Source organism: Bufo gargarizans, chromosome 4 (assembly GCF_014858855.1).
Source record: "Bufo gargarizans isolate SCDJY-AF-19 chromosome 4, ASM1485885v1, whole genome shotgun sequence".
In the NCBI taxonomy this organism is placed as follows: domain Eukaryota; kingdom Metazoa; phylum Chordata; class Amphibia; order Anura; family Bufonidae; genus Bufo; species Bufo gargarizans.
The window spans coordinates 333,201,621-333,222,689 of record NC_058083.1 but is presented as its reverse complement, the minus strand read 5'-3'; the positions used below and the strand labels follow the sequence as shown (position 1 = coordinate 333,222,689).

Sequence of the window (21,069 nt, the reverse complement as noted above, 5' to 3'; positions counted from 1 at the left end):
GTAAGGCAACTTTCACGCTAGCGTTAAAGGGAACCTGTCACCGGGAATTCGTGTATAGAGCTGAGGACATGGGTTGCTAGATGGCCGCTAGCACATCCTCAATACCCAGTCCCCATAGCTCTGTGTGCTTTTATTGTGTAAAAAAAACGATTTCATACATATGCAAATTAACCTGAGATGAGTCCTGTCCCTGACTCATCTCACATACAGGACTCATCTCAGGTTAATTTGCATATGTATCAAATCGCTTTTTTTTTTACACAATAAAAGCACACAGAGCTATGGGGACTGGGTATTGCGGATGTGCTAGCAGCCATCTAGCAACCCATGTCCTCAGCTCTATACACAAAATCCCGGTGACAGGTTCCCTTTAATATTTTCCAGTATTGAGATCCGTCAGAGTCTCAATACCAGAAAAAAATGCTTCTGTTTTTTTCCCCATTCATAGTCAATAAGGAAAATGCATTACGTTCCATTCTCATGCCGGAGAGCAAACCACAGCATGCTGCGGTTTGCTTTCCGCCCTGGCATGTGGAGCAAGACGGATCAGTCATGACCCACAATGCAAGTCAATGGGGATGAATCCATTTTCTCTGACACAATAGAAAACAGATTCGTCCCCCATTGACTTTCAATAGAGTTTATGACTGATCCGTCTTGGCAATGTTAAAGATAATACAACTAGATCCGTTCATAACGGGTGCAGATGGTTGTATTATCAGTAACGGAAGCGTTTTTGCTGAACCCTGCCAGATCCAGCTAGTGTGAAAGTAGCCTAAGCTGATAGGACGGAATGTGTAAGTTGCTGTGGGTTTCACCTACAAAGAAATTCACATCAGCAAATGGCATTTATTATGTAGAAAAAGTTATTACAAGTCACTGTATTGTTATTGTCCATATTGCTTCCTTTGCTGGCTAGATTCATTTTTCCATCGGATTATACACTGCTCGTTTCCATGGTTACAACCACCCGGCAATCCAGTAGCTGTGGCAGTGCTTGCAGACTATAGAAAAAAAAAAGTGCCGGCCTTTCTGGTGGCTGGGACCATGGGAGTTCACATAGGCTGGTGGTTTTTTCTATAGTGTGCAAACATGACCACTGATAATGGATTGCTGGGTAGTTGTAAAGATGGAAATGAGCAGTGTATAATGTAAAAATGAATCCAGACAGCAAAGGAGGCAATATGTACAATCACAATACATTAGTAACTGCCTTTCTATATAATAAATTCTATTTGCTGAAGGGTACACAACCCCTTTATGATTTTACTGCAGATTTTCACAGTGTTTCATCAAGGACCAAAGCCTATGGTTTTTCATTCATTTCAACAGCAGGAAAACAACAGAAAACAGCCGTACAATTTGGTATGACATGCATTGGTAAATAAATTGTATATGTAGCTTTAACAGTTTAGTGGGAAAGAGGTGTAGCTTAAAGGGAACCGGTCACCGGGATTTTGTGTATAGAGCTGAGGACATGGGTTGCTAGATGGCCGCTAGCACATCCGCAATACCCAATCCCCATAGCTCGGTGTGCTTTTATTGTGTGAAAAAAACAATTTGATACATATGCAAATTAACCTGAGATGAGTCAGAGCTTGAAAATATGACTTCTCTGGTCACACAAGCAAGATATGACTCTTATGTTAATTTTCATAAAATGCGGGAAGTACAAAAATGCATAATACTTATTGAATTCGTCTGCAAATGAAATTAAAAGTGTAATTTATATGTTTAGGGTAACACAATGAACATTTAGAAATGCTCAGGGAGGGTTGCATAGTAGAGGTGACAGGTTACCTTTAAATTGTGTCAATATTTTGGGGCAAAGTAAGCCAAACAACAAAAAAAACCTGTCTTCTACCATAAATAATGGATGACAAAAATTAGGGAAAGGTCGCCTAGAGTATGTTACAGCGCTTCTCATTTATGTAGGTGTAGTTTACCTTTAAACTTTCATTAAATGATGGATCAACTGTATTTTTCTTAACACTCGTTTTCATTTTACTGTTTGGAGATTTATCAGGAAGTAAATACGTCTTTACATACCTAGATTAAAAAGAAACACCATAAATATAGTATTAAACACATGAAATTGTACCTAGATACCACATAGTATCTAGGGAGAGCTACATGGGATATATATCCAGCACCACTGGAATCATGGATGATGCGTTTGCAAAATTATATGAGGACAGAACAGGTCCTAGTAAAGAAAGTGAACATTTTGTAGCATGCAGAGTTCAAAGCTAAGTCTTACGGATTACATTTCTTTCTTTTCTCTTCCCCATGAGCTAAGTTTTTACATGCTTTGATTAAGATCTCCAGCGTGCAGGTCTTCAGGTTGTATGAAATTGCAAGTTCAATTTCCCCAGTCACACTGCCTACATCAGTGCCAACACTGTTGATGCTGATCATGCTAGACTGAAAAAGATAAAAAATACAGGATAAATGTGTGAGTGAAGAAGGTCTTACTCTTGAACTGCTTGTACAATTAGCTCACAGGTGCATCTCAATAAATTAGAATATCATTGAAAAGTTATTTCAGTAATTCAATAAGTGAAGGTCATATGGATATAACATTAGATTCATTACACACAGAATAATCTATTTCAAGTGTATTTCTTTTAATGTTGATGAATATGGCTCACTGCTAATGAAAATTGAAAAGTCAGTATCTCAGAAAATTACACCAATTAAAAAAATGATTTATAATACAGAAATGTTGGTCTACTGAAAAGTATGTACAGTATATGCACTCAATAGTTGGTTGTGGTTCCTTTTGCATGAATTACTGCATCAATGCGACGTGGCATGGAGACGATCAGCCTGTGGCACTGCTGAGGTATTATGGAAGCCCAGGTGGCTATGATCGTGGCCTTCATCTTCCTCTTGACAATGCCCCATAGATTCTCTATGGGGTTTAGGTCAAGCGAGTTGCTGGCCAATTAATCACAGTCATACCATGGTTATTAAACCAGGTGTTGGTACTTTTAGAAGTGTGGGCAGATGCAAAAGCCTGCTGCAAAGTTGAATCAGCCTCTCCATAAAGATTTTGAGCACAGGGAAACAGGAACTGCTCTAAAATTTTGTGGTAGACAACTGCACTGACTTTGGACTTCATCTAACATAGTGGACCAACACCAGCATATGGCTCCCCAAACCATCAGCGACTGTGGAAACTTCACACTGGACCTCAAGCAACTTGGATTGTGTGCCTCTCCGCTCTTACTTTAGACTCTGGGACCTTGATTTCCAAATACAGTAAAATGTTAAAATTTACTTTTATCTGAAAATTGGACTTTGGACTACTGAGCAACAGTCCAGTGCTTTTTCTTCACAGCCCAGGTAAGATGCTTCTAACATTGTCTCTGGGTCAAGAGTTACTTGACACAAGGACTCCAGCTGCAGTCCACTTCTTGGGAATCTCCCCCAAATTCTTTAATGGGCTTTTCTTGACAAATCATTTCAAGGCTACAGTTATCCTTTGCAGGCGTTTTGTGTTGATTAGCTGATCATTGTGTGACACCATGGGGCACACCACGCCCACAATTTTAGACCTGGCATGAGCGGGGGCAAAGTCGCAGACAGCGGCACAACTAAGCATTGTGCTGCCATCTGCACCTGAAATACGTCTAATTTAGGCATATTTCAGATGAGTAAATGACCCCCCTCCATGAGTCTACAATATTAACATAGTAACATAGTACATAAGGCCGAATACATACATTTGTCCATCCAGTTCGGCCTGTTATCCTGCAAGTTGATCCAGAGGAAGGCAAAAAAAAAAAAAAAACCCTGTGAGGTAGAAGCCAAATTCCTTCCCGACTCCAATCAGGCAATCAGAATAGCTCCCTGGATCAACGACCCCTCTCTAGTAGCTATAGCCTGTAATATTATTAAGCTCGAGAAATTGTTTTACTTTTTCACACTATTCTAATTTTCTGAGATACTGACTTGGTTTTCATTAGCTGTAGGCCATAATCATCAACATTAAAATAAATAAATGCTTGAAATAGATCACTCTGTGTGTAATCCACTTTGAGTTTCACTTTTTGAATCGAATTACTGAAATAAATTTACTTTTCAATGATATTTAAATTTATTGAGATGTACTTACATTCATACTGATTAAGCATAATTTACATAAAAACATAAAACCTTTTTTTAAATTGTTGTCGAAACCTGTCAAAATAATACTGATTTGCTAAATTAAGCAAATCAGAATTATTCTGACAGGTTTCGACAACAATTTTAAAAGGTTTTATGTTTTTATGTAAATTATGCTTAATCACCATGAATGAAAGTTCGACAAATATCTAATAAACATTGATGCACATATGATTGAGCAGAGAACGTAGCACAAAATGTTCCAACATTTGGCACATTTCTGTTGTATAATGTTGCAGCGTCCCACATATGTGTGTAAATGGGACACTTCAAACATCTTTGTATATATATATATATATATATATATATATATATATATATACACACACACACACACACATGTTTATTTGCATTGTACAGTATTTTCCTTTTATCAGACTGACAATGTAATTTGCACTCATTTGCCCCTAGGTGGTGCTGGCACCACATAATACATATAGCTTGGGTGTGTCTAGACAGGAAGTTAGTTAGTTGGAGTCTGAGTTAGTTGAAGTTGGAGTGTGAGAGGAGGAGAAGCAAGTTCATGCAGGAGAGGAAAAGGCATCGCCCAACATGTAGTCTGCCATTTCTAGCCGCAAAAGCACCTAACACCAATTACCATCAAGGGCACCTCAACTTCCATCTGGCTGGTGTTCCCCGCAACCAAGAGTGTAATGGAGGATTTCGTGCTGTCTTCCCATCCACTGTACACCAGCCTAGGGAGGCATCTGCTAACCGTGAGTACATGAACTATTGCACACATCGGCCCACCGTGAGCCTCATGCGTTTCCCCTGTGGTTTGGTAGCGTTATAATGTCACATCAGTTTTATATATTTACGATATTCATCCACTGTGCCTTGCTTCGAGAGGGTTTATGTCTTACCCAGAAAGGAGGCATGGCTTATGGAAAGGGTGGTGACTTAAAGGGGTATTCCCATCTCAGACAATGGGAGCATATCTCTAGGATATTTCCCTATCTTCTGATATCTGCGGGGACTCGCACTTATCTTGTAAACTGAACACACTGAGCATGCACGGATGCCCTCCATTAATTTCTATGGGGCTGACAAAAACAGCCGAGCACTGGCTTGGCTAATTACGTCGGCCCCACTGAAGTGAATGGAAGTGGTGGCTATGCAAGTGCAGTGCGCTCACATTGATTTCTATGGGGCTAATTGTCTGATATGGGAATACCACTTTAAGATGTGACGATGTGATTCAAAATTATGGCAAAATTAGGTAGAAAATTTGGGCACAAATGAAGCCAACTAACCGTTGATATTTTCTAGCCATGCAACAAATTTATCATCCAGCATCAGCCACTGTCATACATTTGGCACATCTTTAAAACTGCCTGTCTAAAGACCCTTTTACATAGGACAAGGATTGGGGAAAATAATGACGTACGAACGTTTGTAGGAACACTTGTTTCTGATAATTGCCCCATGTCAATGTGCCATGATCAAACCCCATAAATGACCAAACACCCATTCATCAGATGGTCACAGCTTTCATGCTGCACCTAAATTATTAATTTATGGTAGCACATTACCTTATGTAAATGTATGTGCTGTCAGCAAACAATGAATCTCTATGGGGACAAACAATCACCCATTACCTCCTCTCACGATCAAGTAATTATAAGGAACATTAAGTTTGTTCCTGATAATTACCCATGTATCGTCTTAAGTTTTCTACATTTCAAACCGGGTTAGTAAATCTGCCCTTTGTCTTTCAATTTCTCTCCATTTTCAAGATTTGTGTTTGCTGTCAGTGAATAACAGTCTTTTTTCAGTCTTACTTTCTATAGTTAGACCTGCTCTCAGCTGTGAGGCAGATGCAATTGTATCCAGTCTAGGCAATGTTCTCTGGGTAAATTAAGGTGAGTAACTTCTCATTTTGACAATGTTTAAGTGTCATTAACCAAATACAATACAAAATATAAAACCCTTTAAAGAGGTTGTCTGGGAATACATAACCTCCCCCCTACTGCAAGGATCATACTTACCTGCTTCCCACCCCTCCAGTCCTCTGTGCTGGCAACTGCGTCTCCATCTTCTGGTCTTAGGTTTGTTTGTTTACTTCTTCCTTTGTAATGCGTTTTGCACTCACGTGAGAAAAATCGCGCATGTTTGGTACCCAAACCTGAACTTCTTCACAGAAGTTCAGGCTTGGGATTGATGTTCTGAAGATTTTTTTAACCCCTTCAGCACTATTATACTATGCATTCTGTATTCAGAATGCTAGTATTTTCCCTTATAACCATGTTATAAGGGAAAATAATACAGTGAATAGACTGTCACCTAGCAACCATGCGTGAAAATCACACCGCATCCGCACTTGTTTGCGGATGCTTGCGATTTTCACGCACCCCATTCACTTCTATGGGGCCTGCCTCGCGTGAAAATCGCACAATATAGAGCATGCTGCGATTTTCACTCAACGCACAAGTGATGCGTGAAAATGAACGTTCATGTGCACAGCCCCATAGAAATGAATGGGTCAGAATTCAGTGCGGGTGCAATACGTTCACCGCACGCATCGCACCCGCACGGAAAACTCGCCCGTGTGAAAGGGGCCTTAAGGCCTCATGCACACGGCCATGTTCACGGCCGAGAGCGGACCGTGGAAACCCGTCCGGGATTCCTTCTGACAGCATGAGCGCACGGCCTCATTGGTTGCTATGACGCCGTGCGCTTCATGCAGCCGCTCCTGTACAGTAATTCACTAGTGTATTACTGTACAGGAGCGGCTGCATGAAGCGCACGGCGTCATAGCAACCAATGACGCCGTGCGCTCATGCTGTCAGGAGGAATCCCGGCCGGGTTTCCACGGTCCGCTCTCGGCTGCGGAACACGGCCGTGTGCATGAGGCCTATAGATGTGCATTATCAGAGATGTCTAGCAAGTAACTGTTACTAGACTAAAATACCGTGCACAAGACTTGGACTTGATATCTCCATGTTTTTCTCACAGAAAATAAGGATAAATAAAGCAGGGGGAAAAATCCAGAAATTATCACAGAAGAGAAATGCCCCAAAAATTTAACTTTTACTAGATAAATGTAAGATTTGAACACAAAAACTCCAAAATCAATTTTAACCTCTTAAGGACGCAGGGCGTACCGCTGTATGGAAAGAGTTAACAGTAAGATGCGGCTCCCTCCCTCTCCCATTGGGGGGCTGCTGTGCCTTTGCAGCCCCCCGACAGGATGGTGTGACAGAGGGAGGGAGCCCCCGTCCTTACCCTTCCCCGTCTGCGAAGTTGTGGCCACAACTGAGCAGACGGGGAAGGTTCCCATGGCAACAGGACGCCTTCTCAGGCATCCTGCTGTCCATGGTGCTGAACAGATCTGTGCTAAAGGCATAGATCTGTTCAGACAAAGTGTAGGTAAAATACAGTACAGTACAATATATATTGTACTGTACTGTATTATACAGACATCAGACCCACTGGATCTTCAAGAACCAAGTGGGTCTGGGTAAAAAAAAAAAAGTAAAAATCAAAAAACACATTTATCACTGATTATTATTATTATTAGGGGCCCCTGACGAAGCTCAAGGAGTTAAACCCGGGTCGGGCAAAAGTGGAAGACGCTGGGATTTTAAATGCAAATTTTAAAGAGTTGTTTGTGAGTATGTACAAATATTTTTTTTTAACCAATCATCAACGGAGCTTCACTATTGCAGAAGCCACTTGTATTCACAGAAACCTATAGGAAAAGAAATCGAAGAAAATAACTGCAGATTCACCTGGGGTATATCTGAATTTAGTCCGTGTGTAGATCCTGCGGGATTGCATGGGAATGTGGATCTCCGATAGAATATAGACAACTGGCTACGGAGGGATTATATACACACCTTGGTTTTACATAGTGCTGTGTAAGTATAATCTGTGCAGTGCAGGTTACCTATTCATACGGACTTACACTATCTTAACCTTTATTAGTTGCAGGATATCCATATAAAGGATATTTGCAGCCCTCGGCTCTCTTTTAAAAGGAAGAAAGAAAAATTGTTTGCATACTGGCTTTGATGATAAGCGCGGTCCGAACTCTATATATTTTTACCTGCTTAAAGCGTGGCTGATCCCACAACACTTTTCGGACCTGCTGCATAGCATTATTGCGGACTGGTGATTAATTTATTTTATATCATTCATTATCATGGCTATCGTATGCTACATATATTTAGACCTTTTTGTCAGGATATCAACATGTTACTCATGACTGTTTGTCGGACTGGCTCCGGCTTTATCATTTTGTTATATGTGTATCAACATATTGCAACTTTTTTCATATTCTTATAACTCATAAATAAAGAATAAAAAAAAAAAAGAAGCACATAACATTGTGGGCACCTAGATAAAGAGAGCGCACTTAAGTTCAAACTGGTGCCTCCTTTATTGCCAAAGGAATCACTGACGTCTCACGTGTTTCCAGTCCGAGGATCTGGAGCAGAGAAGGATATCCAGCGTCCTGCGAGACGCATATGTGAGGCGCACGACAGAAGGAACGCATCATATGTTCCATAGACCGGAAGTCCCTCACAAAAGCAGAGGAATCCGGTCCTAATATACATAGTGCCCTGGACAAGATAAGGAGATAAAAGATAGTGAATTACATATATTCCTAGGGCTAAGATATACAGATCTAGCTATCCAGAGTGCCCATTTTGAAAGGGCAAGTTTACAGAACTATAGATAAATATTCTGAGAATTTCGATAAGATTATAAAAACCCAGCTAGTCCCTATTGGTAATCATGTATAGTAAAGCCAATCTTAACCATGATATGTATGCAGGGTCCCCAGCCTATACATTCACTAGGGTCCTCCGATGGAAACATCATATAGAAAACACAGGGCTAAAGTATAGAGCTACAGGAAGCAAGAGAAGGAAATCTGCTCATTGAGACCAAGCGGACTCACAGTTTTAAGACAGTGAATCCACTGGGCCTCCTTACACCGAATCCTTTTATCCCAATCTCCACCTCTTGGAGATTTACGCACCACCTCAATCACCTGGAATCGCAGAGTTCTAAAGTTGCCAAAATGATATTCCACAACATGTCTAGCTATCGGTTTGTCTCTGCGATTCCGGATATCCCCTACATGGTCCCCTACCCTCTGTCTTAGTTCTTGCTAAGTGGGCATGAACAGGTACACAGATAGACAACACCTTCAGTTCTGCAATTTGCAAAATCCCTCATCATGTAAGTTATATTCGTGGAAGCACTCGCAAAACTGGTAGATTTAGCGATCAGGGGGCAACAAATACAATCTTTGCCACATTTTTTACTTCCAAGCCACATGCCGGTAAGGGGAGGCACTTGGTAGTGACTGTGTACAAGTCGGCCCCTCAGACACCTACCTCTCCTATATGTATTGAGTGGTCGAGGAGGGACACAATCCCTTATATCTGAAGTGTAGAAAAATAGAGGCTCCAGCACTCGTGGTAAGGTTTTGTCGATCCCGGTCTTTTTTGCACCAAAATTGTATATACAAATACAGTGGCACCCCTCTTCACTCCCCCAGATGAAAAGGGGTGCCACTGGACCCTCTATTTAACAGGATGAAATTGGGCGAGCTGGATAATTTACAATTTCTACCCTTATATCTGGGTATGATTACAAGATACCCCAATAGCTTTTGAGAATACCCAGAATTTTTTGATTCTGGCCATCAAAAGTACCGACAATCCTCAGGGCATTCTCCCCATCTGAGGAGTGTATGCGTGGAATAAGTAAAGATTGCTTATCTCTTTGTAGAGAGTGCTGGAATGCATCCTTAAGAATTTCAGTCCGGTAGCCTCTTTGGACAAACCTATTTTGCATATCCCTTGCCTGAATATGAAATGACTGGTTGGATGAGCAATTCCTCCGCTTTCTCAAATATTGTCCCCTGTGGACGCCCTTTTTAAGACTCAAGGGATGGTGACTGTCCCAACGTAACAAACTGTTGGTAGATGTTGGTTTCCGATAAATGGTGGTATGTAATTCACCATTAATCTTGGAAATCCGAATGTCAAGAAAAGTAATGCTCTCTGATTCAATCTCCGAGGCGAAAAAGAGGCCAATGATATTAGTATTTAGACATTGGACAAAGGACTTAAACAGTTCAACAACACCATCCCATAAGATCAGAATATCATCAATATAACGGCCCCAGAAGACTATGAGAAGTGAATTGATCAAGCCCATCCACGAAGACCATGGTATCTTCCTACCAGCCTAGGAGCAGATTGGCATAACTGGGGGCACAGGGACTCCACCTTGCCATGCCCCCGATCTGGTGGTAGTACCGAGATTAAAACAAGAAATAATTATCCGTAAGCACAAACCACAATATAGTAAGATTAAATGGATTATGTGCCTGAAAATGAAGGCCCCTAGAATTAAAAAAGAAATTTTAACGGCTCGAAAGCCACTCTCATGTGGGAAGCTTGTGTACAGTGCCTTTACATTTATCGAGGCCAGAAAGGTTTTGTCATCTACCACAATGTTGTCAATCTTTTACATTAAATCCGTCGTATCCCTCAGATACGAGGGGAGGGTGGTAACAAAGGGACGAAGAATCTTATTGATATAGATGCTGGTATTCTGGGTCATAGAATCAACCCCTGACACTATGGGACGGCCTTTCAGGGGGGGAAAACCCTATGAATCTTGGGTAAAGCGTAAAAAGCTGGAATCTGGGGATACTTTGGTATCATGAATCTTAGTTAATCACAGGAGATAATTTTATCCTCAAAGGCCTGTAATAAAATAGATTCCAGTATACTCATGAATTCAAGGGTGGGATTTCTGTCCAAAACCTTGTGACAGGTTTTGTCACTAAGGAGATTGAGGCACATTTTACAATAGATAGTGTGGTCGATCAAAACTATATTACCTCCTTTGTCAGAGGGCTTAAAGATGAGAGAGGATTCAATTTCCAGGGATTTTAGTGCAGACAGTTTCCCCTTATCTAGGTTCCTGATAGAAAGAATTCCTGAATACAATCCCGGTGCCATTTGTTCAACAACCAGGTTTGTAAAAATATCAAGGGCAGGATTCTCTTGTGGAGGAGGCATCTTAATACTCTTTTCTTTCAATGCAGTGAAAGGCCCCTGGCCTAGAGGACGCTCGTTGTCAATTAGGAGGGAGTTGAGATTTCTTACTCCTTTCAAATCCTCAGTAGTAATCCCTAATTTCAGACATGTCTCCTTGTCATGGGTTTTGTAGAATTTTTTCCACTTCAGTTTATGAATAAACAAAATGATGTCTCTGACCCAATCAAATGCACTAAACCTGGTTGTTGGCACGAAAGATAAACCCCTAGATAACACTGTTTCCTCAATGGGGGTAAGTATGTGAGCTGATAAATTCACAACCTGATTATCTCGTAGAATCATTTGTGGTTCCCTTGTTTCTGTACCGCCCCACCCTCCCTTTCTCCGAGTTGATAAGGAAGGAACTCATCCCTCCTTCTAAAAAAGAGGAGAATGAGGTAGAGGAAGAGAATGTTACAGATACAGGCATTTGTCCTGATCTTGAATCCATTGGCGGGGGTTGAGACAACATATTGCCATACTGTCCGCCCCCACCCCTTGCTCCTCCCATAGGCCATCTTCTTTTCCCCTTTGCTCTAAACTGTGTTTTTGGTCTATGAGTAGTACTAGTCAACTTTTCGTTGTCTGAGGAGTCAATATCCGTAGTTGAGCTATTAACAGACTCAGTTCGTTGTGGAGTGATACATGTCGAACAGCCACCCAAAGGGGTTGTTATGGCATGAGTCCGGGACCCACGAAAACAGATTCCTGGCTAACTGAAGCTCAGGAGGTGTTTTCGGAGAAGGAGGGTGAGAGTGGTTTAGATAATACACCGACTCTTAAGACGATCTTTAAAGACCTTTATGAGGGTTACAAGGAGAGCCTAAGGTCTTGGTGGGAGGCCCAGTCCCTTGAGAATTATATAAAACACAATATTGTTCCCAAGGGCCTGAGGGTACATCTTGTACCAGCCTCAAGATCGCGCTCTCCTTCCCTATTGGAAAAATGGGAGCAAGAATCATTATCTAGTTCACTAAGGTTTATGCAAATACTGTTTGAGGAGGAACAGTGTATCATTGAGAGAACTTCTAAACATCTGAATAGTCTAATTGAATCAGCTCTTAAGTTTAAAACAGAGTCTGGTTTTAGCTGACAGGAGTCTATTCTACAGAATGGTGTGGAGCGGTATTAGAATATCTTAAAAGAACGCAAACATAGGCAGTTCATATATGATCTAACAGAGTTTAGAAAGAAGAGAGTCTTTAAATGAGCCATCACTCCACAACCAAGTCTGTTAATAGCTCGACTACGGATATTGACTCCTCAGACAATAAAAAGTTGACTAGTACTACTCATAGACCAAAAACACAGTTTAGGGGAAAGGGGAAAAGAAGAATGCCTATGAGAGGAGCAAGGGGTAGGGGCCGACAGTATGGCAATATGTTGTCTCAACCCCCGCCAATGCATTCAAGATCAGGACAAATGCCCGTATCTGGAACATCCTCTTCCTCTACCTCATTCTCCTCTTTTTTAAAAGGAGGGATGAGTTCCTTTCCTTATCAACTCGGAGAAAGGGAGGGTGGGTCCGTACAGAAATAAGAGAAGCACAAAATGATTCTACGAGATAATCAGGTTGTGAATTTATCAGCTCACATACTTACCCCCATTGAGGAAAGAGTGTTATCTAGGGGTTTATCTTTCGTGCCAACAACCAAGTTTAGTGCATGTGATTGGGTCAGAGACATCAATTTGTTTATTCGTAAACTGAAGTGGAAAAAATTCTACAAAACCCATGACAAGGGGACATTAAGATGCCTGCTCCACAGGAGAATCCTGCCCAGTTTTGTACAGAAATCCCACCTTGAATTCATGAGTATACTGGAATCTATTTTATTAAAGGCCTTTGAGGATAAAATTATCTCCTGTGATGAACTAAGATTCATGATACCAAAGTATCCCCAGATTCCCACTTTTTACACTTTATCCAAGATTCATAAGGGTCCCCCCCCCCCCCCGAAAAGCCGTCCCATAGTGTCAGGGGTTGATTCTATGACCCAGCATACCAGCATCTGTATCGATAAGATTCTTCGTCCCTTTGTTACCATCCTCCCCTCGATTCTGAGGGATACGACGGATTTAATGTTAAAGATTGACAACATTGTGGTAGGTGACAAGACCTTTCTGGCCTCAATAGACGTGGAGGCACTGTATACAAGCATTCCACATGAGAGTGGCCTTTGAGCCGTTGAACATTTTTTAAAATCTAGGGGCCTTCATTTTCAGGCACATAATTCATGTATCCTTACTACATTGCGGCTTGTGCTTACGCATAATTATTTCTTGTTTGAATCTCAGTACTACCACCAGTTTAGGGGCACGGCGATGGGGAGTCCCGGTGCCCCCAGTTATGCTCATCTGCTCCTGAGCTGGTGGGAAGATACCATGGTCTTCGTGGATGGGCTTGATCGATTCATTTCTCATATTGTCTTCTGGGGCCATTATATTGATGATATTCTGATCTTATGGGATGGTGATGTTGAACTGTTTAAGTCCTTTGTCCAATGTCTAAATACTAATATCATTGGCCTCTGTTTCACCTCGGAGATTGAATCAGAGAGCATTACTTTTCTTGACATTCGGATTTCCAAGATTAATGGTGAATTACATACCACCATTTATCGGAAACCAACATCTAGCAACAGTTTGCTACGTTGGGACAGTCACCATTCCTTGAGTCTTAAAAAGGGCACCCACAGGGGACAATATTTGAGAAAGCGGAGGAATTGCTCATCCAACCAGTCATTTCATATTCAGGCAAGGGATATGCGAAATAGGTTTGTCCAGAGAGGCTACCCGACTGAAATTCTTAAAGATGCGTTTTAGCACTCTCTACAAAGAGATAGGCAATCTTTACTTATTCCACACGCACACTCCTCAGATGGGGAGAATGCAATGAGGATTGTCTGAACTTTTGATGCCCAGAATCAAAAAATTCTTGGTATTCTCAAAAGGTATTGGGGAATCTTGCGATCAGACCCAGATATAAGGGATTGTGTCTGCCCTCGACCACTCATTACATATAGGAGAGGTAGGTCCCTGAGGGACCGACTTGTACACAGTCACTACCAAGCGCCTCCCCTTACCGGCATGTGGCTTGGAAGGAAAAAAACAAATGTGGGAAAGATTGCATTTGCTGCCCCCTGATCGCTAAATCTACCAGTTTTGCTAGAGCCTCCACAAATATAACTTACACGATGAGGGATTTTGCAAATTGCAGAACTGAAGGTGTTGTCTATCTGTGTACCTGTCCATGCCCACTTAACTATGTGGGAAAGACCAAGCGAGAACTAAGACGGAGGGTAGGGGACCATGTAGGTGATATCCGGAATCGCAGGGACAAACCGATAGCGAGACATGTTGCTGAATATCATTTTGGCAACTTTAGAACTCTGCAATTCCAGGTGATTGAGGTGGTGCGTAAATCTCCAAGAGATGGAGATTGGGATAAAAGTATTCTGTGTCGGGAGGCCCAGTGGATTCCCCGTCTTAAAACTGTGAGTCCGCTTGGTCTCAATGAGCAGATTTCCTTCTCTTGCTTCCTGTAGCTCTATACTTTAGCCCTGTGTTTTCTATATGATGTTTCCATCGGAGGACCCTAGTGAATGTATAGGCTGAGGACCCTGCATACATATCATGGCCAAGATTGGCTTTACTATACATGATTACCAATAGGGACTAGCTGGGTTTTTATAATCTTATTGAAATACCCAGAATATTTATCTATAGTTCTGTAAACTTGCCCTTTCAAAATGGGCACTCTGGATAGCTAGATCTGTATATCTTAGCCTTAGGAATATATGTTATTCATTATCTTTTATCTCCTTATCTTGTCCAGTGCACTATGTATCTTAGGACCGGGTTTCTCTGCTTTTGTGAGGGATTTCCATCTGTCGTGCGCCTCACAGGACGCCGGATATCCTTCTCTGCTCCGGATCCTCGGACCGGAAACACGTGAGACGTCAGTGATTCCTTTGGCAATAAAGGAGGCACCTGTTTGAACTTAAGTGCGCTCTCTTTATCTAGGTGCCCACAATGTAATGTGCTTTTTATCTGATTCTAATGGATATGTGTGAGCAGCATTGGGTATCATCCTTTGCCGCTCCCCAATTCCCCTGATGAACCACGTGGATATCTCCACCTGGGAAAACGCGTTGGGAAGTGAAGTTTGTAGGAGGGATAACCAGGGTATTACAGGTGTCGGCTACCTATAGGTGGGATTGCCCCTTTGGGTGGCTGTTTCACATTTAGGCAGGGAGAGTGGTAGGGTTACCTTAGGGACAGATCTTCCCTACCACCTCATCTTGGCTGTTACCCCTGAAGACCTGCTTAGCGTAGCATTTGGTATCAAGTAACCGTGAGTTATGGATCTCAGCTAATGCTGTTGCCTTGCTTTGAAAACACAAAAGTAAAAAGTTCCGTAGGCTGCGCTCACCTGATCAGTCTTGCAATGGAAGCACGGACTGTGCTTGGAAAAGGCACCAGTTAGGACTATATAAAAATAAGACGGGATGTCCAGCTTCCAAAAAAGACGTAGTTCTTTATTCCAATATCCCACAGAATAAAAAATCCAACACGGCAAGCAAGTCTACATGTTTCAGACGCTCTAATACTGATCCTTATTCATGACCCTTGTTGCCTTGCTTTGTTTGAAGTATACTTTACCCTGATACTGTCGCCTGGTTGTTCCGCTTATCTGTTGATATATACATGCACCATTTATATCATAGTGTGGGCACGTCTCTTTGATTTTAAATTATTTACAATTGATTTTGGGGTTTGTGTGTTCAAATCTTAATTGTACCTAGTAAAAATTTTGGGGGGCATTTCTCTTCTGTGATATTTTCTTGATATCTCCATGGTAAAAGGGATTTCCACTCTAACTATTGATAGGCTATTCTCAGGATAGGCCATCAATATATGATTGGTGAAGGTCCGACACCACTCACTCCTGCTGATTAGCTGTTCTGCAGTAGCTCCAGTGTCGGAACTGCAGAGCCCCATCTATTATATTTTGGACGGATTTTGATTACTGCAGTAGTATTCCTATTGATGTGAATCAGAGCAGCTCTGCAGTTATAAGTCCGTCCACAACACAATGGAAGGTGCTATGTAGTTCTGGACAGAGCTACCCTGAAACAGCCGATCGGTGTGGGTGCAGGATATCTCATATTATAAAAAATATATCACTCTATCCTAAGATAAGAAATTATTGCGTTGTTATTTACAACTCATTTGATGTAAGGGTGATAATAATCAGTAAATGGTTAATTAGAAAAAAATCTGAGATTGGAAGTTTTCTACACATAATTTCACATTTCCAATGAATATAGATATATAGATAACAATTCTAGCAACTCAACCATGTGATGAATCATATCTGCATCAAAATTAATACCTGTTAAGGGGTTGTCCAGGATTTATATACTGATTGCCTATCCTCAGTACAATCAGTGGTGGTCTGACAGCAGGGAACCTGCATACCTGCAGTCATCCATTCCCTAGTAGCTTGAATACTGGATCTACACAGGTCCGTCCACTGTGTAATGGATGGAGCTGCTCCCATTAGGGTACATTCACACGACTGTATGTATTTCGTGGTCCGCAAAAAATACGGATGATGTCTGTGTGGTATTTTTATTGTGTGTAGACCCATTGTAACAATGCCTTTTCTTGTCCGCAAAATATACAAGAATAAGACATGTTCTATCATTTTTGCGGGAATGTGGAATGGACAAATGCGGACAGCAGACAGTGTACGGCCCCATTGAAATGAATGGGGCCGCATCCGATCCACAAATATGGTATTGTGAATAGGGCCTTAAAATGATAAAATTATAAACGTCTGGACATCCCCTTAAAGGGGTTGTGTCATTTCAAGCACTGGTGGCATATTGCTAAGATATGCCAACAATGTCTGATAGCTGCGGCTCCAACCTCTGGAACCCACGGCCATCTCGTAAACAAATACAACAAAGCGAGGGAGAGTGGACTGTGCATGCATGGCCACCCTTTATTCATTTCTATTGGAATGCCGAAAAAAGCCAAGCGGTGCGCTCAGCTATTTTGGAAGTCCAATAGAAATGAATAGGAAGTGCACTGCGCAAACATGGCCACTGCTCCATTCACTTCTATGGGGCTGATGGAAATAGCTGAGCCAGTGCTCCGCTATTTTTGGCAGTCTGAAAGAAATTAATAAAGGGTTCCCACGCATGTGCCATTCGCTATCCTTCACTTTCCAGGATCCTAGCGATATGCCACAATGCTTGAGATGACATGACCACTTTAAGTATCACTGTTTGAATTTATTTATAATCTATTACAATTATTACCATACTAGCTATTTAGATATAAATTATAAAACGTACCCTTTTCAAACTCCCAAAGAACATCGTCTTGTTTGGATCATCACCCTCCTTTGCCTCTTGACTTGCATAATTTCTGTCTTCATGTACTTCCTCTCTGGCTTTGTGAATAAGCTGGTGTAGACTGCTGGACTTCTCAAGCTGCGTTAATAAAGTATAATATATACTATCAAAAAAAATAAGATGTTGACGTTACAAAATATGCCCTTCAAGTCATTTAGTCAGGGCAATTGACTTTAAGGGTATGTTCCCATTTAGAATAAAGAGGTTGTCTCATTTCAGTAAATGGCATTTATGATGCAGATCAGACATCAGCAACCTTCGGCACTCCAGCTGTGGTGAAACTACGACTCCCAGCATGCACATTTACTTGGCTGTTCTCAGAACTCCCACAGAAAGTGAAAGAAGCATACTGGGAGTTGTAGTTTCTCAATAGCCAGAGGTTGCTGATCCCTTATGTAGATAAAAGAACATCTGTCAGCAGATTTGTACCTATGAAACTGGATGGCCTGTTGCATGTGCGCTTGGCAGCTGAAGGCATCTGTGTTGGTCCAATGTTGATATGTGCCCACATTGCTGAGAAATTAAGGATTACACTTACCGGTAATTTTGACAGCACCCTTGAGAGAGACCGCCTCCATCCATGACAGGAGAGCTTTAAAAAAGAGGGACATTGCCCCTACAGCACCAGTTAATTGACAAAACTCGTCCTCATCTTACTACTGTAAAACTCTATAAGAATTCTCTTTTTTTATATTAACTTTTTTTATTACTATTACATTTTTCTTTTTTTTATAATATATGTATATACACACACACAAATAGACCCATGGGAAAACTCCAAAAATAGTGTGGGAATAAATCCCTGGTGCTTTCATGGGCTCATGGAAAAACGATTACCAGTAAGTTTAATCCTCAATTTCCCTTGCGCCCATGACAGCACCCTTGACAGACGACTAGAATAGAACTAGCTTGGGGATGGGGGGGGGGGGGGGGGAGACTACTGCCTGCAAAAGGACAATCGCTCATTAGAGTCTAAATCCAGTCTGTAGTACCGAAAAAAGGTACAAGGGAACTTCCAGGTGTCTGCCCTAAGAATCTGCTCTAATGTTGCATCAGCTCTTTTCACCAAGGAGGTAGAGACTGATCTAGTTGAGTGAGCCCCAAACCCCGAAGGTGGAGACTCACCCGCTGCAGAATAGGCTAAAGAAAATAGTGCCTACAATCCATCTGGCTAATGTTCTGGAAGAAACCATCACCCTTAGCCTTTCCGCACAAACAGCCTAGAAGATTTTCCCCACTGGCGAGTAACTTTCAAATATTTAGAGAGGCACCTCCCGAGGTCTAGGCAATGGAGCCTCTTTTCTTTCTCGTTCTTTGGGGATTGACATAAGGAAGGAAGGACAATGTCTTGAGATTTATAAAAAAGGTGAAACCACCTTGGGAAGGAAGGATCTGGTCTAATTAGAACTCTATTCTTCAGAATATGGGAGGGGATACCGAGAAGGCAGAAATCTACCCAACTCTCCTTGCCGAAGTAGTAGCAACAAGGAAGGCTGTCTTAAAGGATAGAGTTCCGACAGATAAATCCTGAATTGGTTTGAAAGGAGGCTCCATCATCCTAGACAAGACTAAGTTTAGATCTCACGGGGAACTGAAGATTTACTCAAGGGTTTAATCCTATTAATGGCCCTAAAGAACTGCCTAATCCAGGGATGGTTCGCAATAGGGGAGTGAAAAGGCAGAAACCTGGACTTTAAGAGTGCTAGGTCTTAAGTTTTTATTTAGACCTTCTTGCAGAAAATCCAGAATCCTAGACATGTAGGCGGAGGAATTAAAGGATCAACCTGGACATTGGGGAAGTTTAAGAAAGCCTTCCAAATTCTAAGGTAAATGGATGAGGTTACCATTTTTATGCAGGATAAAAAGGGTCGAAGTAACCTTATCCGACAAACCCCTATGTTTTAGGGTCTCCCTCTCAAAAACCAAGCTGCCAGATGAAGGCTTTTCACTTCTGGATGAAAGACTGGCGCCTGAAACAAAAGGTCCCGTCTTGATGGAAGAATCCAGGGGTCTGCCAGGGACAGCTTTCTCAGCCAAGTGAACCAGGTCCTCCTGGGCCAGAAAGGGACAATGAGAATAAGCCTGGTCTGTTCCTGCCTCGGGAGTAGCCTTAGAGAAGAAAAAGTGTACAGAAGTTGATGTGGCCACGGAAAAGAAAGCGTCTAGACCCAAAAGGAAGATCCTTTGGGTTTAGGGAAAAGAAACGTTTGCGTTTGCTGTTCTGTCTTGTAGCAAACAAATCTACCCAGGGATGACCCCAAAGCTGGCAAATTTGATCGAAGACCTCTTGATTCAGACAACACTCTCCTTGATCTAGGTGGTTTCTGCTTAACAAATCTGCCACTTTGTTTTCTGACCCTTTTAAGTGCACCGCCTTGATAAAGGGAACAAGGGGCATAATTAGAGAAAAAATTTCCACTGTTAAGGCCATTAGATCTTCTGATTTGATCCCTCCCTGTCTGTTGTGGTAGGATACTACGGTAGCAATGTCAGAAAAGATTTTTCCCCTTTTTCCTAGAAGTTTTGGCAGAAACCCCTTCAGGGCTAGGATAACAGCTCTTAACTCCCTCACATTTTCTGAATCCTAACTCTCCTGTAGATTTGAGACTCCCTGCAGAACTCCCTATTAATAAAACGCCCCTCATGTGGCAGGTGCAGCACTATGAAGTGTCTTTTGCGCTGTGGCATTAGAATAATTTTGATATCTCTGACTTTTAGTCTAACTAGACTGTCTATTACTCTGTAATTCCTCTAGCGCCGTTCTATAGAAACAGTAGGTTTAAAGAGCACACCAAATGCTTTATTAACTTTAACTTTTCTTCATATATAACACTGCCGCCTCTGCCGCAGATAGTCCATGTACATAACACGTGTTGAAAAGATATCAAAAAATGGCAGTATGCATAAGATGGTGGTTTAACTCGTCATCAAACATAAAATGGTGGATATATTTCTCTCGAGTATCTCTACTCTCACTTTAAGTTATTTAAGCACTTTATGATCTCTCTGAGAGGTATATCTGAGGTCTAACTAATAGCTCTATTTGCTCAACTTGGTTTGCAGTATGCAGTAACTATTTGCAGATTGGTTGAGTATAATCTGGTATGGTTGTATGCAATTTTGATTGCAATATGGAATTTGAATGTTTGCAATTGTGAACTTTGTAGTTTGCAATTGGTGAGACTGTAAGTAAACACACATAACTGGTTTAGTATACAGTTCTAATTACTATATTAACAGTAGGAACATTATATAACCGTTTTAAATATCTATTTTGGCCTCTCAGCTCCTAGTGGAGTGAATGTCTGTTCAGCTTCTCTCTCTGGTGTAATGATTCTAGCAGCTGCTGCTAGGGGAATTTCCCACACAGGCAGTGTGTGAGGCTGGCTGTGATTGGTCAGGACTCC

The 21,069-nt window shown here is 41.6% G+C and overlaps 1 protein-coding gene across 6 annotated transcripts in view; it reads right to left on the bottom strand.

Moving 5' to 3' along the window:
* Window positions 1-21,069, bottom strand: part of SYTL3 (synaptotagmin like 3) — a 119,865-nt gene that overhangs the window by 3,681 nt on the left and 95,115 nt on the right. For all 6 annotated transcript variants that reach the window (XM_044290328.1, XM_044290327.1, XM_044290329.1 and 3 more), the window contains exons 9-11: window positions 17,603-17,740; window positions 2,261-2,424; window positions 1,947-2,049 (exon numbers count right to left, since the gene is read on the bottom strand). In XM_044290328.1, coding sequence (XP_044146263.1) covers window positions 1,947-2,049; window positions 2,261-2,424; window positions 17,603-17,740 — 405 coding nt within the window. The remainder of the gene's footprint in view (window positions 1-1,946; window positions 2,050-2,260; window positions 2,425-17,602; window positions 17,741-21,069) is intronic.